The sequence below is a fragment of the Cydia pomonella genome, chromosome 20 (assembly GCF_033807575.1).
Source record: "Cydia pomonella isolate Wapato2018A chromosome 20, ilCydPomo1, whole genome shotgun sequence".
NCBI lineage: Eukaryota > Metazoa > Arthropoda > Insecta > Lepidoptera > Tortricidae > Cydia > Cydia pomonella.
The window spans coordinates 11,528,196-11,546,125 of NC_084722.1; the positions used below are offsets into that span (position 1 = coordinate 11,528,196).

A 17,930-nucleotide genomic window follows, 5' to 3' on the forward strand; every position below is an offset into this window, starting at 1 on the left:
TATACCTAATATATAAGTATTTATAAATACATAGAAAACACCCATGTCTCCGGAACAAATATTCATGCTCATCACAATAATAAATGCCCATTCCAGGATTTGAACCTGGGACCATCGGCTTCATAGGCAGGGTCACTGCCAACTAGGCCAGACCGGTTCTCATGATTAACAGACATATAAATACATAAAAAGTTAGAGCATTGATAAAGGGTTGTTGATAACTGGATGCCGAAAAACACGATTTATAGATGCATATTAGCGCTAAATAATCAGTTGATCATCTCATTAGCAAACACTTGGAATATAAATTGTAGATAAAGTCATGTTTGTCCAAGGCTGTATGTTTTCAGATGCAGGCAGTGGGTCAAATTTGTTGGGAACGAAGACCTGATACATCTTCCCATAGAAAAGTTACATTTATTGAAACATGTATGTGCAGATCATTTTGAAAATAAAGCTTTTAATAAAAAAACACGACTTAAAAACTGTATTAAAATAATTCGGGTCCACACTAAGCCTGACCAGATATTAGTCCACTCAAAGAACTATCCACTATATAACATACAACTTAAATGTGGACTCGATGCTAACCTGATTTCAAGTACAAAATTTGTAGACATGAGCCTATGTTTCAACCCTCCCCATTTTATCGATATCGATAAAAATCGCAAGCGTGTAGCGTACTACACTATTTAAATCGCTTATGTTGGTACTATGATTATTTGACAGTTCTTTATCGTATATTTTGGTAATGATTTGCGAAACAAACTGATTCCTCTCGCTAGTATGGATTTGGAAGTCCCGTCTCTTAAAACGTAGTATATATATCGTAGTCTAAGTACCCACAACACATACCATGCATACTTTAGTACTAAGTCTATTTGTGTAATAATGTCCTATAATATTTCTTTATTTATCATAAAACCAGAGATTAATTTTCTTACATTTTAGGTTAATATATTAAATAATATATAGATAAAACAAATATGTTAACTAATGACCATTAATGCATAAATTATAGATAAATTATGCATTATTAATCTTCGACGAATTAATTATGGTCATATTGCATGCAAGTTCTCAGGAAATTTTACATATTTAATTTAATTATTTACACTGATATACAAATAAAACTACGGTTATCGATAGTTATAGTACATCCCTAGTTCACAACGAAAAATAATATAAAATATCTAATAATGTCAAAGGTATCTAAAGCAATACTTACCGGTCTCCATCCAAGGGAAATTTCACCATAAAATCCCTTTTTTCGTGATTTTCTCGAGTGGCTCGTTTGCCACATATTTCACACTTAGTAAACCGTTTTCTCGCTGGCATTGTAACAAACTCGCTCTTTACTCTGATCACGGTTGACTATTTCGATGTTTTCACTAAATTATAAAGAAATTACACGAAATACCCTAAGAAAACATTGAAGCCTTCATAACAAACAAAACAATTAGGCTGACAGTTGACTTGACGTAAACTTGACAGAATAAATAGCACTGACGTTTTCTTTTTCTTCGTTGGCAATGATTTGCGAAACAAACTCCATACAAAACTTTTTCTGTTCCTAGTTGCGTCAGCCTTACTCCATAGTTCGACTGTGAGTGAAGAATTAATTAATCTGTGGTCTTGTTTCCGCCTGATTCCTCGTGTGTGCTTTTGCCGATTTTCTTTTGAAATATTTAGTTAAAAACTGCAGATATGGCTGCTATCAGTTTGTTAAATCCTAAAGCTGAATTTGCAAGGGCGGCCCAAGCTTTAGCCGTAAACATATCAGCCGCAAAGGGTATCCAAGATGTCATGAAAACTAACCTCGGCCCTAAGGGAACAATGAAAATGTAAGTAATTTCATTATAAATGAAGACTTTCCTTATTTCAATTTGAGTTAATGTACAATTTTATGTCTCTAGTTTTTTACTGTATCGATGCCTCGTCGCTTAATCGCTTTCAGTCACATTTGTAGCGAAACCAAAAATCATATGACCACCGCTAACTATAAATGCATGATCAGTGAAGTCATACATATACGTTTTTTAAAGCAAAGAATCAAGATTGTATCAATACATACACCAACTACTTTAAATATCAATTCACTAATTTCACTATGAACATGAACATAGTGCAGCCTGTCTTTAAAAAAATATAACAGCTACAATACAATAGCTTTAAATATTTACGCACGTACCTATTGGTGTTTAAGCATATCCCGGGTTTCAATTATTACAATTTAAGTGTTAAAATTATTTACTATTTGTTTTTCGCAGGTTGGTATCAGGTGCTGGAGACATCAAGATCACAAAGGACGGCAATGTGCTGCTCCATGAGATGCAAATCCAACACCCGACAGCATCTCTGATTGCGCGCGCCTCAACCGCACAGGATGATGCTACGGGCGATGGCACCACATCCACTGTGCTGCTCATCGGGGAACTGTTGAAGCAAGCTGATATTTATATTAGTGAAGGTATGTCATTTATTCTATAATTATTATCTTTTACACCTAGGTCCACAGGGATGGATGATGTCACAGGCAAATGCAGAATGCACCACATATTAAAACGAGAACTGACATGTGACATGGCTGGTAATTGTTAACTGGTACTAACTTACTCACTCCCGACATTTCACACGCGTTTACTTGGCAGCTGTCGCACTGGACTCTCAAAATGATCAATTTATATTTTTTTACTAAATTGCCATTTAACCATTTTCGTTTTTTTTTTTACACTTCACCCTGCATCTGCTCTTTTAGGTACTAAATCAGAGTCACTTTCCATATAGACTAGAATAGAAATAGTTTATTCATGGCAAATATATACAGATAGAAAGAGGAACAAAAATTAACTTATACATAACGTTACAACATATAACATTACATGACACATATTAGCCATGAAATGGTCCCGAGTCCTGACTCAGCATGGTGTTGGCCTGGATGGGCCAACGCAGATACATGTATAGATTTTCGTACATTGACCCTACTGTTGTTATCTCAATTGCATATGCATAATGCAATATTGCTGTCAAGTTCGCACAGTGACATTGACAACTGGAATCATGGGCAAGACAGTAATATAATAACCCACCTCCAGTAATGTAGAGATAGCAACAGGTGGGTCAATGTACGAAAATCTTTATGGAAAGCGAAAATCTTTATGGAAACATTTACATTAGAACTTTGACCCAAACTTATTTGACCAAGACTATTAGCTCAAGAAAATTAACCCGAATATGGGCAATCAGGGGAAATAATTCGTGTAGTTTTGTAAATTGGTACAATAATAATAATTTTTTTATTATTATTTATTTCAATAAAATACAATGGACTTAATATTAAATACAAAGTCCCACAAAACTGTTTGCACAATTTGACTGTGGGAACTGTGGGGCTATACTAGATTAGTGTACATGATAATCATAAAGTCTTAAATCGAATTAATTGTTGAGGCAAAAATTGGATAGGTGTGTGTTAACTTATTTGACATAACTGATATGTCCGAGAACACACACAAGTCTTTATAGGAAAAGTTGTTATCCCATGAGCATACGTTTGTTTAACAAGCTGCCAGATACTATTAAAAGCCTTTACATTACAATTATTTAAGAGACGTTTATTTCAATGGCTTAATGAGCAGACCTTCTGTTCAATAAATGAATATCTGGATAAGTAAACTGCTACAGCTCAATTTATTTGTATTATACGATATAATTAGTCTTTAATATTTGTTATTTTGTATGTTAATATTGCTATGTAAATACACATGAATTAATTTTAGACATTATTTAAGTGCATGTTTAGTATTAGGTAAAAACTTTAAAATTTGCATGTCACTGTGTGACAAGGTAGCTTGGCTCGGTTAACTATAAACTGCAATATTCTTCCTTTATAATCACAAAATGGTATTTACATGCGAAAGAGTAAGTATCTCATGGACCCAGAATGGGTATGGCAATTTTATCCTTAAAACTAACTTAAGTGCTAATACATACATAGGTATTTACATTTAAATTTATCAATAAGTATTTGAATAGGAACATAATAACACTGATTAATTTACATGTCATTATCATTTATGAAATCCTCAACGGTATAATAGTTTTTATGGATAAGAAATGTCTTCAACATTTTTGCGTAAGTTTTGTCGTTCTCCTCTGACCTAATGTAATTTGGAAGTTTGTTATAGTATTTTGCAGCGGCATATTGAGTATATTTCGGAATAATTCTAACCTTGGTGCAGTTAGGTGCAGTTTATTTATTAATCTTTCATTTTGCTGCTTTTGAAATAGGTGCATATTTTTCCTTACAAACATGGTCAGTTCGTAAATGTAAATGCATGGTAACGTGAGTATACCATGCTTTGAGAAATAAGGCTCGCAACTTTCTCTGTTATGTTTATTCAGTAATATGCGTATACACCTTTTCTGCATTACAAACAAGTCGTGTGCATCGGTACTATTACCCCACAACACGACACCATATCGCAGCCAAGAATGTGCATAAGCATGGTACGCACAAAGTGCTGCAGCAAAGTTCGAATTTTTACGAAGTGTGAATAATGCATACTGGAATCGGGATAATTTTGTTTTAATATCTAAAATATGTTCTTTCCAATTCAAATATCCTATGTATACCCTATCTTTCGGAAATAAATAACTTATGACTTAATGCTCATTTGAGATAAGTTACTCTTTTGATTGCCTTGTTGTTTAACTAAAAATAAATATTTGTGTCTTATATATATATATATGGTATACCTTGCATTGTCCAGATGAACATACTAAAAGTCCTCGAGGGTGGGGGTTGGTACATTTAAATCCCCCCCCCACACACCCTCAGTACAACCCTCACCCTTGAGGACTTTTAGTATGTTTATCTGGAGACCACAAGGTATAACTATACCAATTTTCAAAACTACACAAATTATTTCTCCTGATTTTATTAATTTCCTTGAGCTATATGGATATCAAAATGTAGGTTTATTGGGACAAGCACACCTTGTAACATAAGAACAGGACAGTATATTAAAATTGGACATAAAATTCGAGGTTCTACTGTATATGAATTCACTTCATAATTAGTATGTAATGTACTATCTGAATTTTCCATATTGCACTATGGTTCCTAAGAAAGCAAAGCTGCAAGTAATATTGCACACACGACATTTAATATTTTTCATTTCAGGTCTCCACCCTAGGATCTTAACAGAAGGGTTTGATGTTGCTCGCAATAAGGCTCTGGAAATTTTAGAAAACATGAAGGTCCCCATTGAGATCAAGCGTGAAAACCTGCTGGATGTTGTCCGCACATCCTTGAAGACTAAGGTAAGCAACTATTAGGCAAGGTACAGATAATCCTGATTGCAAACACCTACCAGAAACCACAATAACACAGGTTTGATCAACTATTTCTTGTTGGTTTTCTCTCTTGTCAGGAGGAGAATATTAGCACAGTTTGTAACTAATTCTAATACTTTAAATTTATTAAAAATAGCTTAAGTTAAATGAATATTATGTACCTACATTAAGACGGCGCGGGTTCTCCTATACATGTACTTACAAGGAGGACTAAAATCCAATTGTTTTGATATAATGTTTAACCAAATATAGTATTTTATACTTTTAGCAATCGTGATATAATAGAGAGCTTGTCAGTCGAGTACCGTGTTTAGAAAACGAAGCTTGCTGAGTTGCCTAAGTCAGGTACGAGATTGAAAAGCTTAATTATATCACTACTGTATACAATACTTTTTCTATGAGTCATCGAAATAAATAATTAATGAAAATTGGTAAGTATCTCAACAAAAATGTACACAAACGCGCGACTCCCGCGCCCCGCGCCCGTTTAGTCTTCTATGGGAGCGCGGTGCACGTGAATGGTCAATTTTTTTTATAGTGGACTACAGCGTATTGAAAGGAATCTTATAGTTGAGTGGGAGGCCAATACATTAATATAGTTTGGTACTTATACGAAACCTTAAACCTGGTTAAACCATTACAGTTGACGAGTAGAAAAAACTTTCTTTCATTTTACAAAGAACTTTGATAGGAAATGTGCTATTGCCAGGTACACGCAAGTCTCGCCGAGGTTTTGACGGACGCCTGCGTGGACGCGGTGCTGGCCATCCGCACGCCCGGCAAGCCCGTCGACCTGCACATGGTGGAGCTCATGGAGATGCAGCACAAGACCGCCACTGAGACCACACTCATCAGAGGTAAAGTGAACGAAATATTCCATATTGTACATGTTACCTTTTATTTTCGTCTAATAGGATGAACTACCCTATTGTCGGTAACCTACCAATGGTTTGTACCTTCAACATTGAGGCAGGTGTGGCGACTTTTCGACTGATATTACTAAGCTATTAGGTACCACCTAGCAAGGATAATAAATTACCCTGTGTATTGAATTGCTCTTGTAGAAATGAACTGTCAGCATCATTGTAAATGTACACTTTAGTTATAATATTTCCATTCATTCGCCGAAAATATAGTGAAGTAATTGAAACCCTCGCTTCCCATTAAAGAGAATCAAAAATCAGTTATAAACTTAAAGGTTCAGAGTTGTTTTTGGGCTGGTAAAATTAAGACCTAGGGTGAATGTATGACCAGATTGTCACAGTGTTATTTGTTCTAGGTCTCGTGTTAGACCACGGCGCGCGCCACCCCGACATGCCCAAGCGCGTGGAGAACGCCTACATCCTCACCTGCAACGTATCCCTGGAGTACGAGAAAACGGAGGTCAACTCCGGCTTCTTCTACAAGTCCGCCGAGGACCGTGAGAAGCTGGTCGCCGCTGAGAGGGACTTCATCGACCAGAGGGTCCAGAAGGTAACATTATTTTGTTAAACTGATGATAATCGATTGCCACCGAAAAAGACGACGGGAATCTGCACTCATTAGTCTCATAATATTAGGCATTTCAGGACACCCTAATCTGGTAATTAAAATTACCAGAGCGAAATTACTCCTTATCAAATGAACGTTGTAAGAATACTACATTTTGTTTACATTACAGATTATAGCCCTAAAGAAGAAAGTATGCGACGGCACCGACAAGACATTCGTCGTCATCAACCAGAAGGGCGTGGACCCGCTGTCGCTCGACGCCTTCGCCAAGGAGGGCATCGTGGCGCTCCGCCGCGCCAAGCGCCGCAACATGGAGCGCCTCGCGCTGGCCTGCGGCGGCCAAGCCATGAACTCCGTCGACGACCTGCAGGAGGAACATCTCGGGTACGCCGGGCTCGTCTACGAGCATATCCTCGGAGAAAACAAGTTCACTTTCGTCGAGGAGTGCAAGAACCCGCAATCCGTCACTATTCTAATCAAGGGACCGAATAAGCACACGCTGACTCAAATCAAGGATGCTATCCGCGATGGTCTTCGCGCTATCAACAACACTATCGAAGACAAGGCGGTGATCCCTGGCGCTGCTGCCTTCGAAATAAAAGCTAATGTTGAACTGCAGAAGTTCAAAGACACGGTTAAAGGCAAGGCTCGCCTCGGCATCCAGGCTTACGCGGAGGCGTTACTCATCATTCCCAAAACTCTAGCGATCAACTCTGGATATGACGCGCAAGATACCATCGTGAAACTGCAAGAGGAGTCGCGCTTGAGTCCCGACCCGATCGGATTAGACCTAAGCACTGGAGAGGCCATCAAACCTATGGATGTTGGTATTGTGGACAACTACATTGTCAAGAAACAAATCCTGAACTCCTGCTCGGTGATCGCCAGCAACCTTCTTCTCGTCGACGAGATCATGAGAGCTGGCATGAGCAGCCTCAAAGGATAATCGCCAATTATTTTTTGAGGTTTCAAAATAATATCTCAGAATAATGATTTCGCTTTATTGAGAATAATTTTAATTTGTTCAACAATATTTTGGTTTAAATAACATTGCATTTAATGTTACTACATATTATATTCTTATACTCTTTCACCTGCATAAATGCTGTTCACAAGTATTAATAGTAAAAATAAAACATAACTAATTGATTTTGTTTTTTATTTATTTTCTTATATCCTCCGAAAAATATAGTACTGTTGTGTATTTACATAGTGATAGATAATTATTTTTTGCAGCCACTATCATCGACAGAGTTAACCCTTTTCCAGGGCTAGTACGATTTATCGACCACGTATGTGTTAACCTGTTGTCTACCCAGAACGGATATTACCGGCCAAAAAAGCCAACGACATTTGTCAACATTTTGAGAATAAACGTATCCTCTATCTACCGCGGCCGGAGATTGTCCAGTATTTTGTGCCCCGTATTTGTTACGTACGGAGATTACCGGCCATTTATCTCCAATCGAAAAGCAGTTTTATTAAAATCAAAATAAAGCTGCTGCTGCGATTTTGCTCGAGTGCAAAAAAAATCCATCGTAACAAATCTGGGGTGGCCCGCTCGGGAGACAAGGGCAACAAACAATTGGCCGGTAATCTCCGGCCCGCCGGGTAGATAAGAGGGGTGCTTTTTTTTGACAGCTTGGTTGAAGACTAACCTGTCTTACAGAAGGTTAATACAATTTAAATCTTAAGGTTCAAATTAAATTGGGACTTTCGCAAAATGCGACCTATTTTCAAATTAATCACCAAAACTTAACTAATTGGGGTATATTAATCTTCTAGATTAGTGCGGTCTGGAAAAGGGTTAATTCGTAATTGCAAACTTTTTATACGAAGACATAATTAAGGTTAAGGTCTAGCAAAAGTCATAAGCATAAGAATGTTGCTTTTATTAGTAGTCAACACTGAATATTGAATATCTGTCGTTCGTGTTGAATATTAGTCGCTTGGATATACTTTTTCTGCAGGATGTAGGCTATTTCATTAAATGCTTAATTTCTATTAGTACATATAATTATAAATGAATTCATAATTATTTACTTACTGACAAAACGAGAAGTGGTCATCAATTTCACAATACCGTTAGTAGTTTGTAGTTAACATAGTTTGAACCTATCTATTATATAACTTATGGATATATAGTTTTAAACACATTGATTTTCCTTATTCTAGATATAATTTAATTAAAAAAAAAAAAAAACTATATTGAGAAATAAAATAAACCAATAGGCCATGCGCCTTAAAATATTATTATATGACTTTTGTGTTGTTAAAATACTATTTTTTTCCCATAGCCAACGTCAAGTAAGCCTTGCCTTTTGGTAGCTACGCCGCTGCTTGCATATAGTTCTTTAAAGCCAAGAGGGGCTTGAGCTGTGCATTTTCGTTTTTTGCCTTGGTTTCGTGTACCGAACGTAATGCAATGCATTTTCTGACTGACAGTGACAGTAACCACTGTTTTAAAAACAGATTATTCGAGATCAACACAACTATAACCTACTAACTACTCACATTGGGTTTTAATTTATTTTAACATGGATACACCTATGCACAACAAACACAGCTCTAAAATTATCATCAATTAACATATATATAACACATTTAATTATTACTATGTTATAGCTACTTACTTAAATGTACCCAACAAATATGTATTGTAAATACCTGATGTGTCAAATAATAATAATAAAATAGAAAATGCAATAAAAAAATAGAAAATAGAAAGTGTGGGAATCAAAACTGATGACTAGTAGTAACATTGACATAATGATATTAGTAAGAGGTTTTCGTAAATAACGATTCTTAAGTGATCTCACTTATTTGTACTTATATAATATATATAAGGTAAATTCGTGGTCAAAATTATAGTAACACTTTCATGACGCGGGCCCAACATGTGCAAATATTGTAAGGAATTTGGCAACACAAATGGGAGTCAAATAAGTCACATGAAGGGTTACCACCACACTTACATCTATTTGTTTTTCTTCAGGATTTTATGTTATAACAACAATGATGTAGATTTCTTTCGGAAAATGTTTGTTGATGGTAACATTGGTAACCCTGCTTGGAATGGAAGTCATATAGTTGGGCCAGCCAGCCGTGTTACTAAAACATTCAGAGAGCATTCCAGTCGCCTCTTAACCTTACCAGCAGGACTATCATTCTAAAGATCTTTCCTTGATAAATGTATTGTACTTTTTAGCTTGCCTACTTATTCACAGCAAAATGTATACGTGCGTTGAGGTCTGGCGAATGCTTCACTAGCGTGATATTTGAAAGTTACTCGCGCGCGGTACTACTCACTCGCCGAATAAGTTATTATAATATGAATTTGAACCATGTAGATAAGACGGTAAAATTGCTTTTTACATGGGCTTGTTTTTTCTCACTCAGAACAGAAGTTATCCTTTCGGTAGCCCACTACACTGCGTACAAAGAAAATCACCTTGGATAGTGCACATAGAATAGACGCGTTCACATCTAGAGGCCAATGGCGAAAGTCGAATTTCTTACCTGCCTATAGCAAATCGAGGTATAAACGAAGAGGTTCACGGCCCTCAGTTCTGGATGCTTTTATAATCCGGTGCGTTCCCACACACACAGATGGCTGGCCATACTATAATTAGTTAGCTTAATTAGCTTTGTCCTGCTTTTGGGCGGCCGCGGCGCGCTCGGCGCAGTCGAGCGAGGCGATGTTCATAGACGCCACAATGCCGTGGAGGACAGAGATGGCCGCCTTCACCACTGCCACCGGCATGGAGACCAGAGCAATGAGCTTGTAAAGGCCGATTCCAAGAACTAGAAAAGAAATTGCGAAATTTAGAATATTAATTTGCGATATTGCAAGTGGATTTTTGATGACCGAGGAGGCTTTAAGTGTACAAACTGTATAAAGTCGGATCCAATATTGACCCTTGGATTACGGGTTGATGAGGAAGCAATTTTACCTTAGTTTGAGCATTCAATTATTTGGTTTCTGTCAGAGCTAGGTCTGGTAATATGGACCTTGTTGCCCGATTTAAATTTTTTAATAAATAAATAAATGGTTGGTTTGCCACTTATTCATTCATCAGCACAAAACAAGCACAAGTCATAAGATTAAATATTTCAGTGTTTTTAATGATCTTACATGTAAAGCCAGTTAGGTAAGAATTACAGTAACTAAACCAAATATTTGAAATAGGTTAATTATTCTTTGGAAGACTGTTTTTGTGTCTGTTATAGTATTCCAGTATCATATCCAACAACATAATCAGACCCTGACTGTTTTCATAATTACACATATAATACAGCAAAATAAATGCTTATTACCTGTAGGGCCAGTATAGAAGTACATAACATACAGAGCCGCATAAAACGCTTCATTGCCGGCACACATGAAGAACAGCACATTCTTGTTGGTATAGTAGAGCCGCATGATGGGGTTGCCCGACATGTCAATCAGCTTGTGTGATGCCTTCCCTTGGACGGTCACCGAGTGCAGGTAGAGCCAGTGGCAAGTAATGTCAATGGCCATAGAGATTTGAAACCAGAAGGTGTATTTGGGGTAGAAGGTGGCGAGGGTCATCATGAGGCCAGCAGTGCCAGCGCGGTCAGTTAGCTGGTCTAACATGGCTCCAAATTTAGTACCTGAAAGGAATTTTATGCAAATGAGTGTAATAGAAAAAGTGAAGTTTTTGTTAAACAAATTACATTTTAAATAATTTGAATAATTGATGTGTATTTTATAATATAAATATAAATGTACTATGACTAATATACATACACACTTAGTGTATGCAATATCATTAGTAATAATATTTTTTATAGATACATCATTCATTTCATTAGTCTACTAAATGTTTTCGTATAAACATATAGTTAACGTAGTTATTGAAAGTGTACGGGTTATGATACTTATGAGGTCATTCGAAGATAGGGTAAGTAATTGAATTAAGTAAAGTGATGCCTTACTCTGATTAAAGAACCGCGCGGCATGGCCATCGACGGCGTCCAGCAGGGCCGAGGTCACATAGCAAATCACCGCAAAGACGCAATGCGTCGGCATATAATAGAAGGATATGATAGCCAAGATGACTCTGGCGAATCCTGAAATGAAATATAAACAATACCAATCAATATGTAATTCGCCATTTGTTTACAGTAACATTACACATGATAAAAACACTTACCAATGATATTGGGAACAAAGAGAAATATGTTTTCTTGAGTTTCGGGCATATCGGAAGATAGGTGTTTTAAATTGAATAAACTTTAAAATATAAAATATTATAGGCGGCGCCCTTCCCTAAGACTTCACTTCAGTTTTCAGCCAAAGTTTTTTTTTTTTTTTTTTTTTTTTTGTTCTGGCTTTTGTTACATTAGCCAATGTCAAGTTGTAATGGGATTAAAAGTTAGGGAAACTAGGAATTAGGAAGTACGGATATGACGAAAATTTGGAAAGGGAAGGATTGGATTTACTGTAATATATATAATTATAATTATTATATGCTATATTTTAATATCATTCTTTTCTAAAAATACAGATAAGATTTTATAAATATCATACGAGTTACTAAATAACAAGCAAATTATGGATGTAGGAAATGGGATGCGTAATGATTCAAGGCTGGAAAGAAAATCAGACCGATCATGAAGAGAGCATGCAAAAAAAATATGGTTCAGGTCCCCATAGTCACCACAAGAACAAAGAGGATCCGGCTTTTTATTTATTATGTGTAAATGCGCCGGAGAACAAACATGCCCCAGACGCATTCTACACAGAATAGAAGTTACAGTTTTCGAAAAAAATATTTTGCTAAACCATGGTTTCCGTGGAATTGACGGCTGAATATGCCTATAATGTACACCTTTTGCGGTTTCCTTATTCCAAATCTCATTCCAATCCACATACAAATACACTTTTGACAAATTTATTAAGTCATGACAATAATTATGGTATGGCACAATGTCTCCCACGTGAATAGCCTCATTTGCCAATTGGTCCGCTCTTTCATTCCCAGGAATGCCCACATGGCTTGGTATCCAAGCCAGCACGACAGCACAACTCTTCTGTGAACATTTATATAAAAGATTCCTAATATTAAAGACAACTGGAGATTGTTTATGAGTCTTAAATGGGAACCTCGTTATGGCTTCTAAAGCACTGCGAGAGTCTGAAAAAATTATGGTTTTAGGTATCTTCAGCATAAGTATATATTCTATAGCTTTAAGTAGACCATAACATTCACCAGTGTAGACGGAAGTTTCAGGTGGCAGTTTGATAAGTTGTAATCCTTTGTATTGTGAATGGAAAATTCCAACACCAACACAACTCCTATCGCCATGTTTGGAGGCATCTGTGTATAAACAGTGCCAATTAGCCCATTCAATGTTAAGAAGGTTAATAAATTCTATTTTTGGATTAATATCGTTTTTAGATAAGCCTATGTTAAATCTAATATCTGGATCTATAATGAGACTGTTGTAGTCGTGTTGATATAAAGGAAGTGTCGCGCTTCTGTAAGTGGGTGCTTCTAAACTTTGATATTTTTTATAGCTCTTAACAAGACAAGGAGAATCCTTAAGGGCCCAATAATTACAGGTTCCAACCAGTTCTGCTAATTGTTTTACTTTTGAAAGTAGTGGATGAGAATCTAATTGCAGAGTACGAAAAAAGAATTTATCACAGAGGAACTGTCTTCTAAACGCAAGGGGTGGATCACAGCATTCTACTTGTAAGCAACTTATTGGACTTGATTTCATTGCACCTGTGACCAATCTTAAAGCCTTAGACTGAATAGAATCAATTTTTTTGATTGCTTTAACATTTCCAGGGTGTAGAAGGAAAGTGCCATAATCTAAAACACTTCTAATCAAAGCGTTATACAGCAATCTCATAGTAAAAGGATGAGCCCCCCACCAGACTCCGGTCAGACATCTTAAAATGTTCAGATTCCGTTCACATCTTAATACAATATTTTCAAAATGAGGAAGTCCAGTAAGTTTACAGTCTAATATAACTCCCAAAATTTTTACACTATCTTTAATTACCAATGGAATACCATTATAATGCACGTTAATAGGTGGAATATTTTTCATTCGTGAAAAAACTACAACAGAACTTTTAGACGGCGAAAGATCTAATCCATTATTATTCAACCAATTATTTAAGGCACTCAAAGATGATGATAATATATTACTAATGTTTTCTAAAGATCGCCCAGAAACATATAAGAGCAAATCATCGGCGTATTGAAGAACATTAACCTGCCCTTCAACAGAAAGTTCCAAATCATAAGTATAAATGTTGTATAGTAAAGGACTCAAGACAGATCCTTGTGGCAGACCCTTCCAAACTGTTCTTTTAATGACTTCATTTCCAGACTGGTCTAATGGATACTTTATATACCTTTCATGTAACATATTTATTATAAAATTAATCAAAAAGTTAGGAACATCTAGTTGAATTAATTTATTTTTTAAAACTGAAATATTGACGTTGTCGTACGCAGCATTTATATCTAAAAAAGCAGCAACTAAAGAGTCATTTTTAGAGAAACTTATTCTGATATCTGTGGTAAAAATGCTTAAACTGTCAAGAGTACATTTACCTTTCCTGAAACCAAATTGATTACATGATAAAAGTTTATTATGTTCTATAAACCATTCCAATCGAATTTTTACTAAGTGTTCGGCAACTTTGGCTAGTACAGTTGATAAAGCTATGGGCCTATACGATGTGGGATCTGAATTGGGTTTATTTGGCTTCTGTATTAAAATCAATGTTTGAGTCCTCCACTCTTTAGGAACAAAACCTGTTATCATAACATTATTAATTAAAGAAAGAAAGTAGCAAAGACTGTTATCATCAAGTTTTGACAAGAAAGAGTAAGGAATCCCGTCTTCACCGGGTGCAGAATCTTTAGTTGATGAAAGTACTCCTTTCAGTTCAAAAAGTGAAAAGGGGGAATTTAAAACATCTTCAGCATTATTATTACCTAGCAAAAGTGGCCTTAGAATCATAGGGTGTTCTGGGACATAAGGAGGACCCAAACGATCCATGACTTGTTCTGCTAAAAGTGGAGATATTTTACTCACTGTGACTTTAAATGCCGATCTAAACCTTCTAATGTTTTGCCAAACTATTGATGGTGAAACATTAGGACTTAATGATTTGCAAAACCTATGCCATCCTTCAAACTTTTTGGTTCTAAGTAACTCTTTAGTGGATTTAGCAACTTCTAAGTAATTATCAAAGTTATTATCAGTCATTTCATGACAATACTTCCTCTCTGCCTCCTTTCTTTGCTTAATTGCAAGAGTGCAATCTGAATCCCACCAAGGTGGGGATGGTATGGATTCTGGACCGCTGCTTTTTAATGGAAAGGTTTCATTAGCAGCTTCAATCAAAGCTGTGGCAAATGCTTGTGAACTGTCTAATATATTTAAATTGCTTATTTCAGATAAATTATTAATTTTTTGCTCTACAACCTCTCTATACTGATTCCATCTATCATCATTCAGCTTATGTTTTATACGGGGATGTCTGACATGTCTTTGAGGTTTCTTGAAAAAAGGAAAGGTAATGAGAATAGGAAAATGGTCACTACCATACGTGGAAACTGCAGTTGACCAAGATAGAGATGAAGCAAGATCGGGAGTACAAATGGACAGATCAATTGCACTAGGATTTCGTGCAAGCCTAGTTGGAGATCCAGTGTTTAATATGAATAAATTACGTGAGCTAATTAGTTCCAGCAATTTTTCTCCATAGTATAAAGTTTGAGCAGAGCCCCAGAACTCATGGTGAGCATTAAAATCTCCTAAGCATACAAATGGTTTAGGCAGGAACTTAAAAAGTTGTTCAATTTCTTTAAAAATATTGTTATTAGGTTTTTTATAATACAATGATACAAAACAAATGCTATTTACAACTACTGCTATAACAGATAGTTCATCACTATGTACAGGTAGTGTGATATAATCATATGTTAATGAGTTTTTGACAAGTATGGCCACACCACCATACCCATCAGGCCTGTCCTCTCTTAGACAGACATATCCTGGTATTTTAAACAATGAATCCCTTTTCAACCATGTCTCTTGAAGACAAAGTAGAAAGGGATCATATTTATTAATAACATGTATTAAATCTTGTTTCCTATTGATTAGGCTGCGAACGTTCCACTGAACCACTAGAGCTCTCTGATCCATTATTATTGTTTCTGAGTTGGTATAAAGCATTAATAACTGCTGCAACGTTGGACGGTGATACTGTGTTAGATTGGGACATTAAATTCATAAGAGCTTTTACTATATCATCAATACTAGGCTTCTCTTCTTTGTTACTATTAAACACAGGTTTTTCCCTATGGATAACTGGTTGTCTTATTATTTCTGAATGTGCATTTCTATCATACCCTTTGCCTAACTTTACAGGAGCTCTGGGTTTAAGATAAACAGTTTTTTTATAAGATTGGTTATTTAACATTGGTATTATATCCTGGTTACTCTGCAAATCATGTTGTGTTTGTGAGGAAGATGACAATGGTGTTGCAAGCAAGGCCTCAGCATATGACACCTTAGACACAGGTGGGTGAATTTTGGAAGCTTCCATGTAAGAGATGCAACTTTTGCTCATAGTTTCTTTAATAGCTCTTTGTCTGTTAAATTCTAAACATTTTTTACTAGTGGCTTGATGTGAACCTTTACACAAGCAACACTGATAGTCATCCTCATCTACATGACAAGATTCACCGGAGTGACCTTGTCCACACTTGAAGCACCTTGGATTTGAACGGCACTGATTTTTAACATGTCCAAACCGACAACAAAGGAAGCACTGAACCGTAGGATATATATAGAGTTCTACTGGCAAGGCCATGTAGCACATGTACACCCGGGTAGGTAATACTTGCCCATCAAAAGTAAGTATAACTGTACCTGTATTCACAAATTGAGTAATGTTATTGACAACAATTTTCCTTTTTATTCTTCTTATTTTAATAATTGGCCCACAGCCAATTGGCAGGTTAATAGAAGTCTGTACTTCATCATCAGTCAAGTCAAGTGGTACACCTTTAATCACTCCCATGCGTGTGACATTGAATGTTGGGATGAAAGCATTGTATTTGTTTTTTCCTAAGTTTTCATTACATAGAAAATTGTTAGCATCAGTGAATGTAGCAAATGTAATGCTGACACGATTTCTCCCTATTCGTTTAAGACTGCCGTTCACAACGCCTTGCACGTTATTTTGTCGCATAAAGCGACCAAAAGTTATTGGATGTAAAGTTGTGCCATCAGTGTTGGCTTCTTTTTGAACATGTACAACGTAAGGTGCAACATCGGACTGTTGGTAGCGGTCACGACCAATGGGCACATGAGTAGGTGTGGAGTTATTAAGTGTATTTGTATTTTCAGAATTCGAATTTACAATGGGATTCAGCTTTTCAGTTTGTTGTGGATGGCTGGCATTATCTTTCAATTTTGATTGGTTTACACAAACACAATCTGTATCTTTTATCTTGTTTGAACCAGATTTGCGTTTTCTTTTATTACAATTGGTACACATTCGTGAAAGTATTTTCCTTTTTAAAGTTACGTCCGTAGTATTTGATACATCAGTATCCATCGATGACTCTATCGCAGAAATTAAAATATCCATTGGTGTTTTTGACCCTGAGGGAATCGTTCCCCCAGGGTCAGGGGGCTGGCCATCCCCCATAAGAAATTACATATAATTATCACTTACCGATTACTATATACACCTAACTACTAAAAATAATTAATAAGTGAATCTAAATCTACAAATATATACACTAAATACAGACTCCAATCCTTTAAAATACAATTTCAAAAACTAGTTACGAAAAACCGCGTCCACCGCGCCTGAAGTTTCCCGCCCTTTCCAGCCAAAGTTTTCAGCAGGCAGAGTGAGATTGATCAGGGTTGCCAACTCCAAATTTTTTTTACCCCTAGAGCTCAACTTAAAAGCCCCTAAAACTGTACTATTGTTTTGGAAAACCCACTAAATAAAAAATAAAATAAATTATACGTTTATTTAATTCTTTATTTGTACATTTTCCAGA

General features: G+C 36.2%; 2 protein-coding genes across 2 annotated transcripts; one reads left to right on the forward strand and one right to left on the reverse strand.

The window, feature by feature from the left end:
- Positions 1 to 1,601: 1,601 nt before the first annotated feature.
- On the forward strand, positions 1,602 to 8,001 carry LOC133529173 (T-complex protein 1 subunit zeta). Its single transcript, XM_061866826.1, has 6 exons — positions 1,602 to 1,844; positions 2,271 to 2,470; positions 5,189 to 5,328; positions 6,071 to 6,218; positions 6,641 to 6,834; positions 7,022 to 8,001. Exons 1-6 carry the CDS (start codon positions 1,708 to 1,710, stop codon positions 7,796 to 7,798), a joined length of 1,596 nt encoding a protein of 531 aa, XP_061722810.1. The 5' UTR covers positions 1,602 to 1,707; the 3' UTR covers positions 7,799 to 8,001.
- LOC133529174 (CDP-diacylglycerol--inositol 3-phosphatidyltransferase) lies at positions 7,840 to 12,151 on the reverse strand. Its single transcript, XM_061866827.1, has 4 exons — positions 12,030 to 12,151; positions 11,812 to 11,946; positions 11,170 to 11,487; positions 7,840 to 10,656 (listed from the first exon to the last, which is right to left on the reverse strand). The coding sequence occupies exons 1-4, from the start codon at positions 12,076 to 12,078 to the stop codon at positions 10,490 to 10,492; spliced, it is 669 nt and encodes a 222-aa protein (XP_061722811.1). The 5' UTR covers positions 12,079 to 12,151; the 3' UTR covers positions 7,840 to 10,489.
- Between the last annotated feature and the right edge of the window lie 5,779 nt (positions 12,152 to 17,930).

Bases quoted from the DNA above. Each gene is read 5' to 3' on its own strand.
- LOC133529173 (XM_061866826.1), top strand. From the start codon at position 1,708: ATGGCTGCTATCAGTTTGTTAAATCCTAAAGCTGAATTTGCAAGGGCG. The intron at 1,845-2,270 runs GTAAGTAATTTC...TGTTTTTCGCAG, and splicing joins CCTAAGGGAACAATGAAAAT to GTTGGTATCAGGTGCTGGAG. The intron at 2,471-5,188 runs GTATGTCATTTA...TTTTCATTTCAG, and splicing joins TGATATTTATATTAGTGAAG to GTCTCCACCCTAGGATCTTA.
- LOC133529174 (XM_061866827.1), bottom strand. From the start codon at position 12,078: ATGCCCGAAACTCAAGAAAACATATTTCTCTTTGTTCCCAATATCATT. The intron at 11,947-12,029 runs GTAAGTGTTTTT...ATTTCATTTCAG, and splicing joins CTTTGTTCCCAATATCATTG to GATTCGCCAGAGTCATCTTG. The intron at 11,488-11,811 runs GTAAGGCATCAC...AATTCCTTTCAG, and splicing joins CGCGCGGTTCTTTAATCAGA to GTACTAAATTTGGAGCCATG.